This window comes from Lithobates pipiens, unplaced genomic scaffold (assembly GCF_037356315.1).
Source record: "Lithobates pipiens isolate NorthernLeopardFrog02 unplaced genomic scaffold, aLitPip1_a1.2 Scaffold_8, whole genome shotgun sequence".
Classification (NCBI taxonomy): domain Eukaryota; kingdom Metazoa; phylum Chordata; class Amphibia; order Anura; family Ranidae; genus Lithobates; species Lithobates pipiens.
This window is the reverse complement of record NW_027507903.1, coordinates 147,579,520-147,599,882: the sequence shown is the minus strand read 5'-3', so window position 1 is coordinate 147,599,882 and position 20,363 is coordinate 147,579,520. Positions and strand designations below refer to the sequence as shown.

The 20,363-nt window shown below is 47.1% G+C and overlaps 1 protein-coding gene and 2 long non-coding RNA genes across 4 annotated transcripts in view; 1 reads left to right on the top strand and 2 right to left on the bottom strand.

Annotated features, from left to right (window-relative positions):
- Positions 1-20,280, top strand: part of MEST (mesoderm specific transcript) — a 77,038-nt gene extending 56,758 nt beyond the window's left edge. For both annotated transcript variants that reach the window (XM_077472040.1, XM_077472041.1), the window contains exons 11-12: positions 2,923-2,986; positions 18,196-20,280. In XM_077472040.1, coding sequence (XP_077328166.1) covers positions 2,923-2,986; positions 18,196-18,313 — 182 coding nt within the window. In that variant the 3' untranslated portion in view covers positions 18,314-20,280. The remainder of the gene's footprint in view (positions 1-2,922; positions 2,987-18,195) is intronic.
- The window catches only part of LOC143963348 (uncharacterized), a 154,274-nt gene that overhangs the window by 110,720 nt on the left and 23,191 nt on the right, over positions 1-20,363 (bottom strand). The gene's annotated exons all lie outside the window — the stretch shown is intronic.
- LOC143963584 (uncharacterized) lies at positions 6,639-8,734 on the bottom strand. The gene is made up of 3 exons (XR_013271004.1): positions 8,518-8,734; positions 6,870-6,911; positions 6,639-6,763 (listed from the first exon to the last, which is right to left on the bottom strand). It is a non-coding gene; the product is annotated as an uncharacterized LOC143963584 (long non-coding RNA).

Below are 20,363 nucleotides of genomic sequence, written 5' to 3'. Positions count from 1 at the left end.
CAAATGGGCTCATCTGTCATTCTACTTTCACCCCGCCAGCAAGTTCCTTGTCAGCAAATGAGTACTGCAACGCAAGTGAATGGCTTCTTGTGCTGTTCATTCCTGTCTTTGCCAAGAAGCATATATCAAGCCAGAATCGGGTGCTTATACTAGCTGTTTTTAAAAATACATTGAAAAGTGAGACAAACCCTCCTATCCAGGGGCAGAATGACAATTAGGGCACTCGGGCACTGCCCGGGGCCAGTAGGGGCCCCATGAGAGTACCTGCGTCCCAAGGAATCTTTGCTTATTATGGAGCTCCGTGCCCAAACAAGTTAAAGTACTGAGCTTCGGTAACTGGCCTGACAGGCTCGCTACTGTAGGGCACTTGCGACACCTTCCCTGCATCTCCTGCAGGGTGCCTGGGCCTCCTCATGCAGTGATTGCCTCTGTGGCAGCCGACACTGGTTTCTCTCCCCATGAACCTGCACACCACACAGAGCTCACTGAGGATCCTCCTTGGCTCCGATGTTCAGACAGGAGGAGCCAGGGAGAATAGATCTTACATGGCAAGAGCCACGCTAAATATCTGCTATCTGAGGTATTTGCATAGTTTATGGTTGGAGCAGGGGGACACAGTAACCAGGAAAGGGGGGGGGGGGTGTGTGTAACAGGGATGCACACATAGAGAAGTGATATGGGGGGGAGCGAAAGAGGACGTGTGTGCACATATACTCTTGCCACCTGCCACTATCTGGCCTCCTAGGGGTCCCCCTAAAAACCAACTGGGGCTTGTTTACATTCAGTTTGGGGGTGATAAAACCTCAGTTTTTTCCCTGTTTTTTACCCGCCCCACGCCACTTTAACTGCAGTGGCCAGGGGTGTATATATGTTGCAGGCGCAGCAGGAATTATACACCCTGCCATGCTTGGCGGGTGTAGTGCCTGCCAAGTGTGACTCATTCAAGTGAATGGGACTACTCTGCAACCTTGTGCAGTACAGCGACCAGGTGGTTAAAGCAAGCGATAAGGAGGCGTTGTATTGCTTCTCACCACCTTCTTTAACACCTTGAATCCCACGCTAGCATGATGCAGCTGGGTGCATTGTGTGTTTGCGGAGTGGCCCTTCACTTGAATAGGTCATCCACCAAAAGCAGCAGGGGGTAAAGTTCATGCCTCTTCAAGTGTACATCCTCAGCTGCTGCCCCTGCAGCTAAAGGGTGTAGGGGCAAACGTATGTTATGTGTCAGGGCCGGGGGGGGGCCCATGATTTCCTATTGCCTGGGGGCCCCATAAGTTGTCCGTCTGCCACTGCTCCTATCCTGTACAGCCAAGAAAGCTGCCATCTTGGCCTCTGTTTGTTTTGCAGTTGCCATGTTGCACATGTGATCAGTTCTGACCCCAGACATTGGATGGATTGACAGTTTGGTTAAGAGCACAAGCAAATGTGACATCATACACAGTATGCCTTGAATGTAACAATTTTGGGAAGTTGGCCAGGTCTGTAAACTCATAGCAGAATTGTACAGCAGATGCTGATGAAGCCAATGGCTCTGATCAGTGGCTGATAATCCACTGATCAGTGTGATTTATCTAAAATGTCCATATTAGCCACTTGAGAGCATGTGTGGCGAGGAGAGCCGATCAACGGCATCTCCTCGCAGGGGACAGCAGGATGGGTAATTGGTGCACTGATCATCAGTGCCCTGATTACAATAAAGTGCCAGCAATCTGTGCCATTAGCCATGCCAGTCAGTGCCCATGGGTGAAGGAGAGAAATTGCTTATTTACAAAATTTACTGACAAACTTTTTTGGGGGGAAAAAAGTGTTTTTTTTTCTAAACGAATACCACCAAAAGAAAGCTTTGTGTGAAGAAAATGATTCCACATGGTTACAGTGTAGCACGACCGTGTAATTGTCAAAGTGTGATAGGACTGAAAAATGGCCAGGTCGGGAAGGGGGTGAACGTGCGTCGGTATTGAGGTGATTAAAGCAGCATTAAAGTCCAAAAGAGACTTTTTATTATATAGCCGCTTACCAAGTCTTTTGATGAAGCTTTCTTGATATTTCAGTTACAGGGATAAGACAAATCCTGTAACACTAACAGGAGTGACTACAATGATCAGCTTTTATTTGCGCAACACCTTTATCTCAAAAGTGGGGGGGGGGGGGGGGGGGGACTTGCTGTAATTGCTTATGAAATATTGCAGTTTGGCTTCAGTCAGTGTATTTAAATCTGCTAGTATGTCTAGCACTCCCCTTCCCCCAAACTGACAATGCTGCTGTCCAAATGTGCCCCCCCATGCCCTTTCATCTAGCATGGTGGCACCAATACAGGAGGTGTATTACTGACCAAATCTCCAGTTGAAAACCAGAGAGGGGGAAAAAGCCTAAAAGAAAACTGATGCAGCCATCACATCTAATGACTGCTAAGCTACAATATATTTATTTGGTTTTGGGTTTAATATCGCTTTTAAAGCAGGCTTTACAACAGCAATCGAAAGTTAGAAAAATGGATGTTGTCAACAGCGTTTACTGACAAATGTGAGCACTGTCTGGCTGTTCAAACATTTCACTGGAAGGGGGCATTGCGAGTGTTGGCAGTAAAATGCCCCTTTACCTCTGTTATAGCGGCGCTTTTCAGCCACTAGCGGGGCGGTTTTACACCCCCCCCCCCCACCCCCACCCCGCTAACAGCTGGAGCAAGGGTTAGTGGCACCCATGTTGCTTTGCAGGTGCTGCCTATTCATTTCCATGAGCAGGTATAAACCGCTACTAAGACGCTGCTATAAGCGCACTGCCCCAGTGTGAAAGCACTAGGGCTCTCACACTGGGGTGGCTTAAGAGGCTATTTTTTAGCACTAAAACGCCTGAAAAGAGCCCCAGTGTGAAAGGGGTCTAAATGTAAAATTGTAGATTCTAATTTTCACTTTGTAATTCTAGTGCACATTATATATGGACCACTGGACCCAGTTAATCCCCATCCTGAGTTCATGGAGCAGTACAAGTAAGTTGAGCATTTTATAGTATTTGGGGATGAAATGGCAAGTATCTGGGTTAACCATCTTGGCTGATGAAGGGAATTTATTGGGTTTAGTCATGTTTAGGAGTTTTATAAATTTCCTTTTTTTTTTTTTTTTTTTTTTTTATCTAAATTGTATACAATCCTTTGACAAAAATTTAACACGGGGTGCTTCTAAGCAGTGCACATTGAGCTAACAAAGCCCAGGATTGGCTCTACATTTGTAGACTGCTTCTGATCTAGACAGGGCTGTCCCTAAAACCTGGTAAACCCAAAGAGAAAATCTTTCAAGAGCCGCTGATCACATTTCATGTGAAGTTATCGGAAGGGACAAGCAGGGAAAAAAAAATTCTTGTAAGTTATTGCAATTATAGTTATGTACGGGGGAAAAAATTTTTTTATTACCAAGACACTGTCAAGTCAGGTCACTGTCAGAAATTTTTTCACCTTAATGCATAGGATGCATTAAGGTGAAAAAAACACAAGGGTTTACAACCCCTTTAAGATGGAACACTAGCATAAATGCTGACGTCCTCCTGACAGCAGAAATGGATTAAAAATTCAAAGTTCAATTAAGTTGAAATCTGTTTATATTAATAGCAATCTTTTTTTATTTTTTTTTTTTATTTTTTTTTATTGAAAGTCTATTAGAGTAGACTAGAATGCAAACAAAGGTCATTACATGATTAAAGTGTGGCTTTACTAAGAATTGCACAATGTCTTGTGGTGCAGCAATCTGGAATAAGGAAACCTGTATTGAGGTATGAGATTTTACTGCAAATGATCACGGGAAAATTAAAGGGGTTGTAAACCCTCGCCGTTTTTCACCTTGATGCATTAAGGTGTGTTTGTTTTTTTGTTTTTTTAATTCACACCAGCGCCGGCTGGTGTCTTGTGTCCTGATTGGATAGATTGATAGCAGCGCAGCCATTGGCTCCTTCTGCTGTCAATCAAATCCAATGACGCAGGGGCAGGGCCGAGTCTGGCATTCGTGCCTATGGGAGCGTGCCCGCAAGGTAACCCCCCTCGGAAGAGCGCTTCTCCTAGTGGGTTGTCTGATGTGGGGAGGAGCCGCGAGAGCCACCAGGGGACCCCAGCAGACAAGGAGGTTGGTGGCAAAACAAGCTGTGCAGTTGAGGCAAGTATGATTTGCATGTTTAAAAAAAAAAAAAAAAAAAATCCTTATCACTTTTAATACTGACTTTAAAGTGGTTTTCCGGCCAAAATTTGACTTTTTAAATAAAAATAACCTATCATACACCAACTTAATGCATTCTAGTAAAGTTAGTCTGTAAACAAAGGTCCGTTTTGTTAGGTTATTACAGCATTTTGTAACTTTATAAATTTGCAGCAGACCGTGGCCATCTTAGGTTTGGGCATCTGAAGCCAGACTGTATTTCTTCCTGGATCTCAGCCTTGCAAATCTCACACATGCTCAGTGCTACACAAGCAGTGAAATAGGTTTCAGGTCAGGTTTCCATAGCAACGGCAGTGCCAGAGGAAGTTGCCACCCCTTAGCTATGCAAACCTCTCCACCCCTCCTCCCCCCAGGAACCAGGAAATATACTGCATTTATAACAACAACAAAAAACAAGGAACCAAAGGAAGGAGGCTTATAAATATACTAATTGTAAATTAAATCATTTGCTTCTGTGCAGATATATCTAGAGAACAAGAGATATATAGCTTGTTATATATGTATCTTGTTATGTGTGTATATATCTGGGGGGGGTGTGTGTGTGTGTGTGTGTGTGTCCAGCAGCTACTTTTTTTTCTGTACAGCTTTTCAATAAAAAAAAAAAATAATAATCTCAGCAACAAAATTCATTTACTTGTACTGCTGACGGATAATACTGACTGGTACTGCTGGCTGTAACACCCCTTTCACATCAGGGCGTTTTGCAGGCGCTATAGCGTTGGAAATAGCGCCTGCAATCCTCCCTAAAGAAGCTGCACCATTGTGTGTAGTGTGAAAGCCACGACAGCGGTGCGCTGGCAGGACGTCAGAAAAAAGTCCTGCCAGCAGCTTCTTTGGAGCGGTGTGTTTGTCTATTGCGGCGTATTGCCTGCGGTTTTAACCCTTTCGTGCCCGCTAGCGGGGGTAAAAGCGCCCCGCTAGCGGCCGAAATCTGGCGGTAAAACGGCGCTAAAAATAGCGGTGTTTTACCGCCGACGCAAAGGACAGTGTGGTGTGAAAGGGGTCTTACTGGTGGCAGTTACTGCTGGTTGGCTCTGGTACTGGCGTCCAAATCGCGGGTTCCTATGCATTAGTGTGGCAGAAAACATAAGCATGCGGCTGCTTTAGAGAGCAGAGCGGATGCTTCCTGTCACAGGCGGGAGTACATTTGGTATCACTCTGTCTGTGAAGGAGCTGGCGCTATACAGAAAGCATCGGCTCTGCTTCCTCTAGCGACAGCTCCGTTCTTTACGCTGATGCTCGGAGATGGCGGGTCGGGAACCCGCAATCTGGGCATGCTGACCCGCCATCTCAGAGCAAGACATGGCGGGCCACATCAGAGGGCCAGCAGTTGGGCACCCCTCGATTAGGTCATTGAGCTTATGTGTAAAAAAATAAATAAAAATTACTGCGTCGCTTTAACTGACAATTGTGCGGTCGTGCGACGTGGCTCCCAAACAAAATTGACATCCTTTTTTTTCCCCCCACAAATAGAGCTTTTTGGTGGTATTTGATCACCCCTGCGGTTTTTATTTTTTGCGACAAACAAAAATAGAGCGACAATTTTTTTAAAAAAATGCATTTTTTTTGTTATAATAAATATCCCTCAAAATATATATAAAAAAATGTTTTTTTTCGCTCAGTTTAGGCTTATACGTATTCTTCTACATTACTATTTTTTCTTCATTATGAGGGGCTCCCACCATCCCTGTGCTATGCTGACTTCCTCCTGGGGCTGTACCCCTGCTGTGCTCAGTATGTCAGTACAGCACAGGAATGGTGAAAACCCCTCATAATGAGCACAGCAGAGGTACAGCCCCAGGAGGAAGTCAGCACAGGGATGGTGGGAGCCCCTCATAATAAGCAGCCCCAGGAGGAAGACAGCACAGCACAGGGATGGTGGGAGCCCCTCATAATAAGCAGCCCCAGGAGGAAGTCAGCACAGCACAGGGATGGTGGGAGCCCCTCATAATATGCACAGCAGAGGTACAGGCCCAGGAGGAAGACAGCATAGCACAGGGATGGTGGGAGCCCCTCATAATATGCACAGCAGAGGTACAGGCCCAGGAGGAAGACAGCATAGCACAGGGATGGTGGGAGCCCCTCATAATAAGCAGCCACAGGAGGAGCGAGAGGGGGAGAGGGGGAGAGAGACGGGGACACGGAGAGGGGGAGAGACGGGGAGAGAGACGGGGAGAGAGACGGGGACACGGAGAGGGGGAGAGACGGGGACACGGAGAGGGGGAGAGACGGGGACACGGAGGGGGAGAGACGGGGAGAGAGACGGGGACACGGAGAGGGGGAGAGACGGGGAGAGAGACGGGGACACGGAGAGGGGGAGAGACGGGGAGAGAGACGGGGACACGGAGAGGGGGAGAGACGGGGAGAGAGACGGGGACACGGAGAGGGGGAGAGACGGGGACACGGAGAGGGGGAGAGACGGGGACACGGAGGGGGAGAGACGGGGAGAGAGACGGGGACACGGAGAGAGAGATTAAAAATTTTAGAGTAGAGTTAGGAACCTTTTCATACTATTTCTTAATTTTTTTGTTTTCAAAATTCGCAAAATCATTTCGATCTTCAACCTAGAGATTTAAAACAATAAAAACAAAAATTTAATTATACATAAAAAAAAAAAAAAAAAAATCTACACATTTGTTAATAAATTGCATTATTTTGTTCATTGCTTACCTGTAAATGGCGTAGACCAAGTAAAGATGAATTTCTACAGTCCTACAATAAAAAAATAAATTTAATGACTATATTTCATCATTATACGATAAGGGGTAGTGGGCAAGTTGAAAGGGGAGAGCAGATGAGGGTGACGTGGGAAGAGGGGTATAGAGACATAAAATCTACCTGCACAGCACACGTCCCCCCACACCTCCCATGTCCCCCAGTGCAGCCCACATCCCCCAAACCCAATGCCCCCCCCACACCGCACATCTCACATGGCCCCCCAATGCACAGCACATGTCCCCCATCACAGCAAAGGAAATGTCCCATGTCCCCCATCACAACACATACACGTGCCCCCCCACCGCACATGTGCCCCAGCCCACACACACACACACACACACGTCCCCCCACCGCACACGTGTCCCAGCACAGCCCAAGTCCCCCACCACACATCTCACATGGCCCCCCACTGCACAGCACATCTCCCATCCACGTCCCCCCATCACAACACATACACACGTCCCCCCACCGCACACACACACGTCCCCCCCACCGCACATGTGTCCCAGCACAGCCCACGTCCCCCACCACACATCTCACATGGCCCCCCACATATACCCCCAATGCACAGCACATCTCCCATCCACGTCCCCCATCACAACACATACACACGTCCCCCCACTGCACACACACACGTCCCCCCCACCGCACATGTGTCCCAGCACAGCCCACGTCCCCCACCACACATCTCACATGGCCCCCCACATATACCCCCAATGCACAGCACATCTCCCATCCACGTCCCCCATCACAACACATACACACGTCCCCCCACCGCACACACACACGTCCCCCCCCACCGCACATGTGTCCCAGCACAGCCCACGTCCCCCACCACACATCTCACATGGCCCCCCACATATACCCCCAATGCACAGCACATCTCCCATCCACGTCCCCCATCACAACACATACACACGTCCCCCCCCACCGCACATGTGTCCCAGCGTGCACACACACACACACACACACACACACACACACACGCGTCCCCCCCACCGCACATATGTCCCAGCGCACACACACGTCCCCCCCACTGAACATGTGTCCCAGCGCATACACACACGCCCCCCCCACCGCACATGTGTCCCAGCGCATACACACGTGTCCCCCCCACATGTGTCGAAGCGCATACACACACGTCCCCCCCACATGTGTCGAAGCGCATACACACACGTCCCCCCCCCCCCCCCCCCCCACATGTGTCGAAGCGCATACACACATGTCCCCCCCACCGCACATGTGTCCACACACACACACACACACACGTCCCCCCCACCGCACATGTGTCCCAGCACAACACAGCACATCCACATTCATTCCCTCCCCCACCCAGCCAGCACAACACAGCACATCTCACAGAACAACAAACCATCTCCCAGCAGAGTAGAGTACAGTACATCTCACAGGACAAAAAGCCATCTCACCTCACCTCAAAGGACAAAAAGCCATGTCATCTCAGCACAGCTCACAGGACAAAAAAAACATCTCACATTACATGTCCCCTCCCCTCCCCACTGCACAGCACAGACAAAAAAACATCTAATCTAATCTCACTGCAAAGCACATGTCCCCAGCACATCACACAGCACACACTTACCGATGAGCAGTAGCTTCTTTCTTGATCTTCCAGGCGCTTGTTCTCTGCAATGATGAGTCTGCTGCTATGGATGCTGGATGAACACTGGCAACAAAGGCCACGTTGCCCTTACTTAAAATGGCGCCGGCCGGCGCCGCCTTGTATTGCGTCATTTCCGGTTCGGAAATCACGCGATATTACAGCCCAGCAGCCCCTAGTGCCTTCTGGGATTGATAAAAACATCTCCCAGGAGGCATAGCAGAGAGGGGATGTTGCATTCAGGCCACGGCCGGAAACAGGAAGCAAGAAAACTATTGAAGATAAAACTGTGAGTTAAAAAAAAAAAAAAAAAATTATATGCCAAATGTGTTTAAGGGGGCAGAGAAGAAGGGGATGCAGGGCACTTGAAAAAGAGGGTGGAGCTCCACTTTAACCAAGCCTATTTTTGACACTTGGTGTTTACAAGTTTTAAAAAAATGTTGCTAAAAAAATTACTTGGAACCCACAAATAAAATCTATGTACAGTATCTCAAAAGTAAGTACACCCCTCACATTTTTGTAAATATTTTATTATATCTTCATGTGACAACACTGAAGAAATGAGTTTGCTGCAATGTAAAGTAGTGAGTGTACAGATTGTATAACAGTGTAAATTTACTGTCCCCTCAAAATAACTCAACACACAGCCATTAATGTCTAAACTGCTGGCAACAAAAGTGAGTACACCCCTAAGTAAAAATGTCCAAATTGGGCCCAAAGTATTAGTATTTTATGTGACCACCATTATTTTCCAGCACTGCCTTAACCCTCTTGGGCATAGAGTTCCCCAGAACTTCACAGTTCTCTTCCATGCCTCCATGACAACATCACGGAGCTGGTGGATGTTGGAGATCTTGCACTCCTTCTTCACCTTCTGTTTGAAGATGCCCTACAGGTGCTCAATAGGGTGTGGGTCTGTATACCGTATATACTCGAGTATAGGCCGACCCGAGTATAAGCCGAGGCCCCCAATTTACCCCCAAAAAACTGGGAAACCTATTGACTCGTGTATAAGCCGAGGGTGAGATATGCCTGTCCATCCCTGTGTGTGTGTGTCCATCCATCCATCCATCCCTGTGTGTGTGTCCATCCATCCATCCATCCATCCCTGTGTGTGTGTGTCCATCCATCCATCCCTGTGTGTGTGTCCGTCCATCCATCCATCCATCCATCCCTGTGTGTGTGTCCGTCCATCCATCCATCCCTGTGTGTGTGTCCATCCATGTGTGTGTGTGTGTGTGTGTGTGTGGCCTTGTGTGTCCAGCCTACCTGTGTCCCCAGCCTCCGTCCGGTCCCGAGCCTCCGTCCGGTCCCGTCCCGTCCCGAGCCGAGCCTCCGTCCGGTCCGGTCCCGTCCCGTCCCGAGACTCCGTCTGGTCCCGTCCCGTCCCGAGCCGAGCCGAGCCGAGCCTCCGTCCGGTCCCGTCCCAGGATCACCGCTCTTCGTCGGCGCCCATTTTCCTGTTCAAATGCCGCGCCTCCCTGTCTGTGATAGGCGGAACACAATTTCCCAGCAGTCTGTGTTCCGCCTATCACGGCCATCCTTTCATCCTCGTCCGTAGTACGAGGATGAGCGGATGTCCGTGATAGGCGGAACACAGGCTGCTGGGAAATTCAGTGTTCCGCCTATCACAGGCGAAGGCGGAGCCGGAGGCGCGGCTTTTGAATTAGAATAGAATGGCCGCTGTCTGTCTGCTCGACACGCTGATCGAGCAGGCAGACAGCGATGACTCGAGTATAAGCCGAGGGGGGCACTTTCAGCCTCAAAAAAGAGGCTGAAAATCTCGGCTTATACTCGAGTATATACGGTACATGCTTGACCAGTCCATCACTTTTACCCTTGGCTTCAAGTGGTTACCTTGGAGGTGTGTTTGGGGTTGTTATGTTGAAATACTGCCCTGCGGCACGGTCTCTGAAGGGAGGGGGGATCCTGTTCTACTTCAGTATGTCGCAATACATGTTGGGATTCATGGTTCCCTCAATGAACTGTAGCTCCCCAGTGCCGGCAGCCCTAGACCATGACTCTCCCACCACAATGCTTGACCGTAGGCAAGACGCACTTCTTTGTACTCCTCACCTGGTTGCCGCCACACACGCTTGACACCTTCTGAACCAAATAAGTTCATCTTGGGCTCATCAGACCACAGGACAGGGTTCTAGTAATCCATGTTCTTAGTCTGCTTCTCTTTAGCAAACTGTTTGCGCTCTTTCTTGTCCATAATCTTTGGAAGAGCCTTCCTTCTGGGACAACAGCCATTAAGACCAGTTTGATGCGGCGCATGGTCTGAGCACTGACAGGCTGACCCCCCCACCTCTTCAACCTCTGCAGCCATGCTGGCAGGACTCATACGTCTATTTCCCAAAGAAAACCTCTGGATATGATGTAAGCACGTGCACTCAACTTTTTTGGTCGACCATGGCAAGGCCTGTTCTGACTGGAACCTGTTCAGTTAAACCGCTGTATGGTCTTGGCCACCATGCTGTAGCTCAGTTTCAGGGTCTTGGCCATCTTTATGTAGAGCAACAATTCATTTTTTTTTTTTTCAGATCCTCAGTTCTTTGTCATGAGGTGCCATGTTGACTTTCCAGTGACCAGTATGAGAACGTGAGAGCGATGACGCCAAGTTTCACACCCGCTCCCCCATTCACACCTGAGACCTTCTAACGCTAACGAGTCACATGACACCCGGGGGTGGGTTTTGAGATGGCTAATTGGGCCCAATTTGGAAATTTTCACTTAGGGGTGTACTCGCTTCAGTGGTTTAGATATTAATGGCTTATTTTTTTGAGGGGACAACAAATTCTATTTCTATCGTACGATGGAGATCATGCTTCAAAATTGTTCCCACTCGTGGAATAATGGCAAGCTTTGACACTTAAAAAATTTTTTTCCATAGGTGACGTTTAAAAATTTCTACTGGTTACCAGTTTTGAATTAAGGTGGTCTTGGGCTAGAATTATTGCTCTCTCTAACGATTGTGGCGATACCTCACGTTTTGGTTTGAACCCCCGTTTACATATGTGGACTCGACTTGCGTATTTGTTTGCTTCTGCGCTCAGGCTGGGAGGGATGAGATGCTTTTAAATTTTATTTAACTTTTTATTTTTCATTTTTACACTGTCACTTGATAAAAAATAAAAAAAATAAAAAATAAAAACTTTATCACTTCTTTTCTTTTAATTCCTAATACAAGGAATGTAAACATCCCTTGTAATAGAAAAAAAGCATGACAGGACCTCCTTTTTAATGTGAGATTTGGGGTTAAAAAGACTTCAGATCTTACATTTACACTTAAAAGCAATAGGTCAGTGATGAATACAGACCATTACATGTAAAATGTCTTCCTTCTGCAATTATTCCCTTCACTGCAGCTGAGTTATTCCCTTTACAGGAATGTATTTTGTAGCAAAATAATGCACCTTGCTGTAAAAGATTGGTTTACATATCATAATGTTATCGACTGGCCAAGCAACAGCCCCAGGCCTAAACCCCAGTGAAAAACTTACACCTAAATGGAGTTGATGGAGGCGTCTTGTACGTCTTATAGGATACAGTCACTGTTTTGACTAAAATTTCAACCCAGCTCCGTTTTAAACCAGGGGGTGGTGGTAATGGGGCCACCATCGGCTCTGAACGATTCAGCAGGAATCTGCTCAAATTCAAGTCCTGTATTTGCAAGCTTAGAATACAGTTTTGGAACAGACTGATTAGGAAGCAAACAAGAATTTCTAGAACCTGTCATAAAGTACTGATGATATATTACATTGTTGCTTTCACTGCTAGATATTAACTGTAGCGTCAATCACTTCCTGATAACAGTAAATGCAAACACTGCCATCGATTTACTAAAGAAATTAAGCGTTCAAGTGAGAGGTAACTGAACATGGCAAATAACAATTTATGCGCACTTGCAAAATGTTTCTCAAATCGCCTTTCAGGACAACCTCAGAGTGTAGCTCCACCTTCTTCTTCTCAGGAAACACATGCTCACTTTAAAAACGCCTCCTCTTCCCCCATGGCTTCAGTTATTGTGTTTCCTCCATGGGGAAGCATGTGCCTGGAACCAGGGGAAAGCTACATTCTCTTCAGGGGAGCAAAGGCTTACCTTAGGTGGTTGTTGTGTATTTGGCCCCCAGCAGCATCTCCAGTGGGAGAGGTCTCCTGGAGCTCCTGGTCCTGCCATCTCACGGGAGCGAGGACCCTCTGAGTGCCGGCGTTGTGTGTCCGCTGGACAAGCGCAGGGAGGGCTCTGTTGCTGGCGGAGGTTGCTGTGGGTCAGCGGCATGGCTCGGTTTTCGGCGCCGGGTCCCGGGCGGCGACATCTGCGGTGATGTGCGGGGTGCTCTGAGGGGGCGTGGCGCCGTGGTTCAAGCGCCTGGAACACGGGGACCATGGGGCGGGGTCAGGTGACCGAGTGCTTCCGCTTCTGGCCAGCCCTGATGACGCGGCAGTCGGCAAAATTCAAATGGATGGTGGAACAAATTGGAAAAAGCTGTCTCACTCGGTGGAATGGAGGAGTGTAAGCCAGCTATGGCGGAGGCAGGCGCCCCTAGCACCGGTCCAGCCCAGGTATGTAAGGTGCAGCGGCACCCTCTGCTTTACTAATGGGTTATGCTTGTGTTTTGTCTGTTTCCCCCCCTCTTGGGGGGGCCTGTCGCTGCAGGTCAGAGGTGACTTCGCTCTGACCCTTGCAGCTTAGTTCTGGGGTCTCATTAGTGTTCTGTTTGGAGATGGGTCTCTACACTGGCTTGGTGTTAGCAGCTGGTAGTTAAAACATTTAGTGAGTTGAACCTGCATGTCGTTTCAGGAAAGGTCGCTAGGAAAAGCTAAACCAAGCCAGAGGAAATGTCCTTCTTGCAAGAACCCCCTCAGACTCTTGGCAGAAGGCAATGTGCAGAGCTTGTATCGGGGAGTTGGTGGAAGAGGAAACATCCTAGCAGTATAAGGACTTTTTTTTGTCGGTTAAAGAACTGACAAGCTCTGAGTTCAGTCAGGTCCATCCTGGTACAAGGCCCTTCCAGACAGACCGAGCCTCAGAACTTGCCACCTAGCCCCAGGGCATCATCGTCCAGACAGGTGGAGACCAAGGACTCTGGAGACGAAGGGGGTAGTACTCTTATCTCCATCAGAGATTCTGAAGAGGAGGAAGAAGATAGCAGGGGCTCTTGATACAAGCTATCGCTAGAGGCAGATGACATCCTTAGAGCATAATACACAACTCTAGAAATTCAGGAGGAGAAAGTACAACTGTCTGTTTATGACAAAATGTACCAGGGGTTGGACGAAACAAAACTGAGAGTTTTTCCAGTCCACAGGGTCCTTTCAGATACGGTGAGAAAAGAGTGGAAGGACCCAGAAAAAGCCCCCTTTTTTTTTTTTTTCTCCCCCCCCCCCCCTAAGGCTCTCATGAAAAGGTTTCCCTTTGAGGAGAGACTCAGAGGTGTGGAACAAACCCAGAGTCGATGCAGCTTTCTCGCAGGTGTCTAGACTAACAGATCTAGCCTTTGAGGATATGGGGATCCTAAAGGACCCGATGGACAAGAAAGCTGATTCCATCCTTAAGAAGGCCTGGGATGCAGTGTCAGTCAGTCTGAAGCCAGCTATGGCTGCTACGGTAGTGGCCAGGAACCTGGAATGCTGGGTGGAGAAACTGAAGTGCCATATTGAAGTGTAGGGCGCCTCGCAAAGGATCTCTTAGAGTCCTTTCCACTAATTTTGAATGCAGTCAAATATATGGCAGATGCATCAGCAGAGTCGGTCAAGCTGGCCGCCAGGTCTTCGGCTCTTGTGAATTCAGCCAGGAGAGCAGTTTGGCTGAAGACATGGTCTGGAGACACGGCCTCTAAGGTCACATTGTGTGGTCTGCCCTTCTCAGGTGACTTGCTCTTTGGCCCCGATCTAGTCAGTGCTGGATAGGACAGCTGATAAAAAGGCCTTTCCAGCCAAGAAGAGGCAGGTTACCAAAAAGAATTTGCATGCTCTTCAACAGTCCCATAAAGACCAGGATCGCAAGAGCAGATGGGGTTCACAGAAGGGCAGAGGCAGGGGTGGAGTCCTTTATATCTCCCCCAGAGCAGACCTCCAAGAGCAAGTGACAATCTCTCCCCAGTGGGGGGGAGACTGTCTGCTTTTCACAAACAAGTTTGGAGACAACCTGTCCCACAGCGAAAAGCTTAGTCGATTAGGGGTACAGGTTAGAGTTTTCAGAACCGCCCCCGAGCAGGTTCTATGTGACAGTGTTGCCGAGGGACCAGGAGAAGGCCTCTGCAATGAAGCTTTTTATTACAGGAGCTGATACAGCAAGAGGTTCTAATTCAAGTCCCAGTAAACCAGCAGGGCAGGGGTTTTTACTCCCCATATCTTTCTGGTGAGGAAACCCTCAGAAAAGTACAGTCTAATTCTGAACTTGAAAGTCCTGAACAGGTATATACGGTACAAGCATTTCAGGATGGATACAATTTTTATTTTATTTTTTCCATCACAAAGCTGTTGACCCCAAACTGTTTCCTGACATCCCTGGATCTAAGGGATGCCTACCTTCATATACCCATTCATCAGGCGTCACAACAGTTCCTGCGCCTGGCGTTGAATTTGGAGAGTTCGGTGTGGCACCTCCAATTCAGGGCTCTGCCATTCGGACTCTCGTCCTCTCCCAGGGTCTTTACAAAGATTATGGCAGAGGCTCTGGAGCCCCTGAAGTTAAAGGGGATCTCAGTCGTCCCTTATCTGGACGACCTTTTGTTTTTTGCAGATTCCAGGGCGCAGGTCCTAGTCTATCTCCAGATGTCCCAGTCTCGCCTCAAGGGCCTGGGGTGGCTTCTAAATCTGGACATGATCCCCTCACAGGAGATGAAATTTCTGGGGTATATGACAAACTCTGTTCTTCAGAAAGTGTTCCTGCCGCTGGAGAAACAGGAAAAGTTGCAGCTAGTGGTAAGGCAGATACAGAGCAACCAGGCAGTCTCGGTCAGGGCGGCTATGGCAGTCCTGGGTCTGCTTACTGCAGCAATCCCGGCTATTCAATGGGCCAGGTTCCATTCCAGACCCCCTTCAGAGGGAGATTCTGTCAAGCTGGTCCTATCAGGATCCTCTGGAGAAACAATGATCTTGTCAAGGACGAAAAGGGCTCTTTGGTGGTGGGGAGACCAAGCAAACCTCTCAAGGGGCCTGGTGTGGACCTTTCCCATGGACAAGCGTCTGACAACAGACGCAAGTGCCTGGGGAGCCCACCTGGACGGTCAAACATCTCGGGTCTGGTCCAAGCAGGAAGCCCAAAGATCGTCCAACTGGAGGGAGTTGAAGGCGATCTTTCTGGGTTTAGTGGCTTTTCAGCAGGTTTTGAGAGGTCACCATGTCCAGGTGTTGTCAGACAACACAACAGTGGTTACCTACATAATGAAACGGGGGAACCAGGAGCAGGAGCCTGATGGAGTTGGCCAATTTGTTGTTAGCCTGGGCAGAGCAGAACACGGCCTCGCTATCGGCGGTGCATCTGAAGGGCTCTCAGAACTTGTTTGCGGATCTCCTAAGCAGGTGGAAATTGTTAGAGGCAGAATGGAGCCTGAATCGGGAGGTGTTCCTGATGATTTCCGAGGCCTGGGGGGTTCCACAGATAGACCTTTTTGCCAGCCAGCAGAACTCAAAGGTGGACAGATTTATTTTCGCTTCACCGAGGAGACGCAGTAATAGGGCTGGATGCGTTTGCCCACCCCTGGCACTACCAGCTGTGCTACGCCTCCCCCCCCCCCCCCCCCCCTTCCTCTAATCCTACTAGTTATAAGGAAATTCAGAGAAGAAAGGACAAACTTAATATTAGTCACTCCTTTTTGGCCAAAAAGGTCTTTGTTTGCGGGTCTTCGAAACCTCCTTGGAGGTTACCACCAAGAAAAGATCTGTTATCCCAGGGGACGGTAAATCACCCAGAGGTGGAACTTCTACAGCTAACCACCTGGTTTCTGAGGAGGACCTCTTAAAAGCGAAAGGGCTCTCGGATAAAGTGGTAAAGCAGGGATATGCAATTAGCGGACCTCCAGCTGTTGCAAAACTACAAGTCCCATCATGCCTCTGCCTCTGGGTGTCATGCTTGTGGCTGTCAGTCTTGCTGTGCCTCATGGAAATTGTAGTTCTGCAACAACTGGAGGTCCGCTAATTGCATATCCCTGTGGTAAAGACTCTGCTATCTAGTCGGAAAGCAGTTACTCAGGCAATCTACATGACGGTCTGGAAGAAGTTCAACTCCTGGTGCAGTTCCAGAGAGCGCAAAGTCAAGAGCATGGTGTCCATCTTGGAGTTTCTCTATGAAGGAATGGAGAAGGGGCTAGCAGCCAGCACCCTGAAGACTCAGGTGGCAGCCTTATCAGTTTTCTTTGAAAATACTTTATCAAAAGAGACTTTAATTTCTAGATTTTTTTTTTTTTTTTTTTTTTTTTTTTTTTAGGGCCCTTGCTCGAAGTAGACCGGTAGCCCTCAAAGACTTTCCCAGTTGGGATTTGTCAACAGTTTTGCAGGGTCTCTCGGGAGCACCGTTTGAACCCTTACAAGAAGCCTCTTTACAGAAGGTAGTTTTGAAAACAATCTTTTTAGTGGCCATCACCTCGGCCAGGAGGATCAGCGAGCTGCAAGCCTTAGCTATTACGGAACCCTTCCTTATAGTCTATCCGGACAGAGTAGTGCTGAGGACGGATCCAGCATTCCTACCGAAAGTATCCTCAACTTTTCATCGATCGCAGGAGATGGTGTTACCTACATTCTCTACAACCCCAGCTAATGCAGGAGAGGAAGTTTTCCACACATTGGATGTGAGAAGATGCTTGCTGCAGTTTCTGAAGATGACTAAAGACTTTAGAAGATCAAATGCCCTTTTTGGGATATTTTCAGGATCACGCAAGGGGGAGAAAGCTTCTAAGAGTACGCTGGGTCGGTGGCTTAAGCTGGCTATAGCAGAAGCTTATGAAGCAAAAGGAGAAATACCTCCCTCGGGTTTTGCCACGCACTCTACTAGATCCACGGCAGTTTCCTGGGCTGACAGGGCTGGTGCAACACCTGAACAAATCTGCAAAGCTGCCACTTTGTCCAGTTATTCGACATTTTTCCGGCACTACTGGTTAGATCTACTGTCTGCGGCAGATCAGGCCTTCGGCAGGAAGGTACTGCAGGCAGTAGTCCTACCCTAGGGTAAGTTTCTTGGTTATCCTTAGTAAATGTATTAAGGTCTACCATGGTGTTGTGCTTTCTGTGCTTTATTTTCCAGTGTCGGAAGGCCACAATAACGAAGCCATGGGGGAAGAGGAGGTGTTTTTAAAGTGGGCATGTGTTTCCTGAGAGGGTAGAGCAACACTCTCTCTCCGGGGTTGTCCTGAAAGGCTCTTAGAAATACCGTCACCGGTAAGTTTAACTCGTGTTTTTTTTATTTTATTTTTATTTTTTCTTCCTTTTGCACATGATTGGTTATTCACACAGGTTTTATCTTGTTTGTCATTCGCTTTGGTACGTGAACAGCTTTCACTCATTTAGTAAATCACTCCCAGTATCTTTTTTTCAAACCATTAAACATATATTTGAAATGATTTCCATCCTGCCTACAGAATATTGTCAGTGTATATAGTTGAAATATGTATGCTTGAAAAAGCTTTTCATTTCAGGCTGTCATTTTATCCACAGAAAACTGATACCAAAGTCAACCTTCACTATTCTGGACGACCATATTAGTCACTACCCCCAACTGGAGGATCCTACTGGCTTCTTAAATGCCTATCTAAGTTTTATCCATTCATTCTGAGGGCTCTTCCATTTCAGGTGACAAGCTGTGGTGTGAATAAATGCAATAATCATTTTCATGACATTACTCTTCAGCTGCCACTGCATTCACATAGAAGTGACTAAATATCTCAGGGATGGCAATTGAGTCCTTTTGCCTAAGCACATACTGAGCCATTTTTCATTTGCTTTCCATTTGAGAGTGAAATAAAGCCGATCAGTTTTAAGGGAATAAATACTACCCTCTCTATTTACAGTATGCCTGCTGAAATGTAATGATGCATACATGATTAGGTGGTGCTGGCAGATAACGACCTTGTGAGACAGTGCATTATCGCAAACAAAAAATAGATGGGACTTTTTGGAATATTGCAGGCTTTAGATGCACTTTTTGAAACGGTGACAGTCAAACATCCACTTTTTTTTCTATCTGCAGGCTCTGTCACAGAACATATTGTTAACAGAGAACTTTGAAGAGCACTGGTTAAGAACTTTTGGAGAGTTTGGCCAGTCAGACTGTTCGAATCCCGGCTGGATCAGAGGGGACCGGCCGAGATTCGAACTATGTATGGGCAGGCCCCAAGTTGATCAATGAACTTGGGTACAAGAAGCCTGTAGGATTTTACATGCAATGTAGTGCTAGCGGCTATTATAGCCACTAAACAATAAAATCACTGTGTTCTTCCAGCGGGGACGGCTCCCCCTGCCCCAACTGACTGTTGAACATATTGATGGAGAGATTTCACACAATTCCCCCATCTATGGCTGGTTTTAAAATAAAAAAATTAGTAGTGCCTTTCATTGTTTGCTACAGCTTTAAGGGTAACTGATATGTTTTAACTGGTGTTTTTGAAATGCATTGTTTGTCATTAATGAGATAATTAGTCTGGCTTTGAAGTTCAACATGAAGCAGATTTGCAGCCTCTTGGTATTTCAGGGATTTGTGTTCATACATTGAGCCATAACAGTATAATGCGGATTGCATTATTTTCAAGGGCTTTAAGAATATTAAGCTTTTCTAAGTGTAAAAATAATTTTTAAAATTGACTAAACTCGTTTTGGATTTTTTTTTTTTATTAGATTTGCTGTACATTAAGAAATCTGATTAAAAATAAATACAATACTGGGCAAATCACTAATCCTACAAGTCCCAGAGCGGAAGATGAGACCCCTCGTGAGGAGATGGAAATTCAAATCCACTGGTAATTCTAGGTGACAAGACCTCCACTGGCATACAAATGCTCTTATCAGAAAAGGTGGACCCCTGACTTAACAGAAGGTCAGACACTTTTATCCACAATGGGATGATGGTATTTGTCAGTACAGCAGTGGAACCGAAACATGATCTATGGCAAGTGTATTTAAAAAAAAAAAAATAGTAAGAGGTGACGTCTTCAAGATGGCTCCTCCCCCAGTACGCGTTGCATCCTACAGGATTTTGTTTTTATATGATGTGTGATTTTTGGTGCCATCAGGTTATGCCACTTGTGGATATTTTACTATTAAATTACTTAACAGAGAGCACTTAGAAGGTGTCTCCTTGTTTGTGCAATTTTTTTTTTAAACTTGCCTTGGATGTTACGGTTCCACTGCTGTGCTAGCGAATACCATCATCGCATTGTGGATAAAAGCATGTCTGACCACCTGTTAATTCAGGGGTCCACCTTTTTATGGTAAGAGCATTTGTATGCCAGCGGAGGGCTCGTCGCCTAGAATTACCAGTGGATTGGAATTTTCATCTTCCACTCTGGGGCTTGTAGTTCCTTTATATTTATGGATGGACTTTTCTTTGGTTTTTATATTGTGCTGCACCCATTTTTCTATTCTGTATACTCATTGAAGGTTATGTGATTTAGCCTGTAGTGTTCAGCTTGCATTTTCCATTTAGTTTTACCAATTGTTTACCTTTTACACATTTAAATCACTAATCATAGCAAACAAATTTGCTGTAAAGAATTCTGTTCAGTTCCAATAAATTGCTGCACCTTTCTCCTTGCTTGCTTTACTAAATAAACCAGCTTAATGTACCCCTCACCTACCTTGTATGTATTGCAACAAATTTGGGTATATTC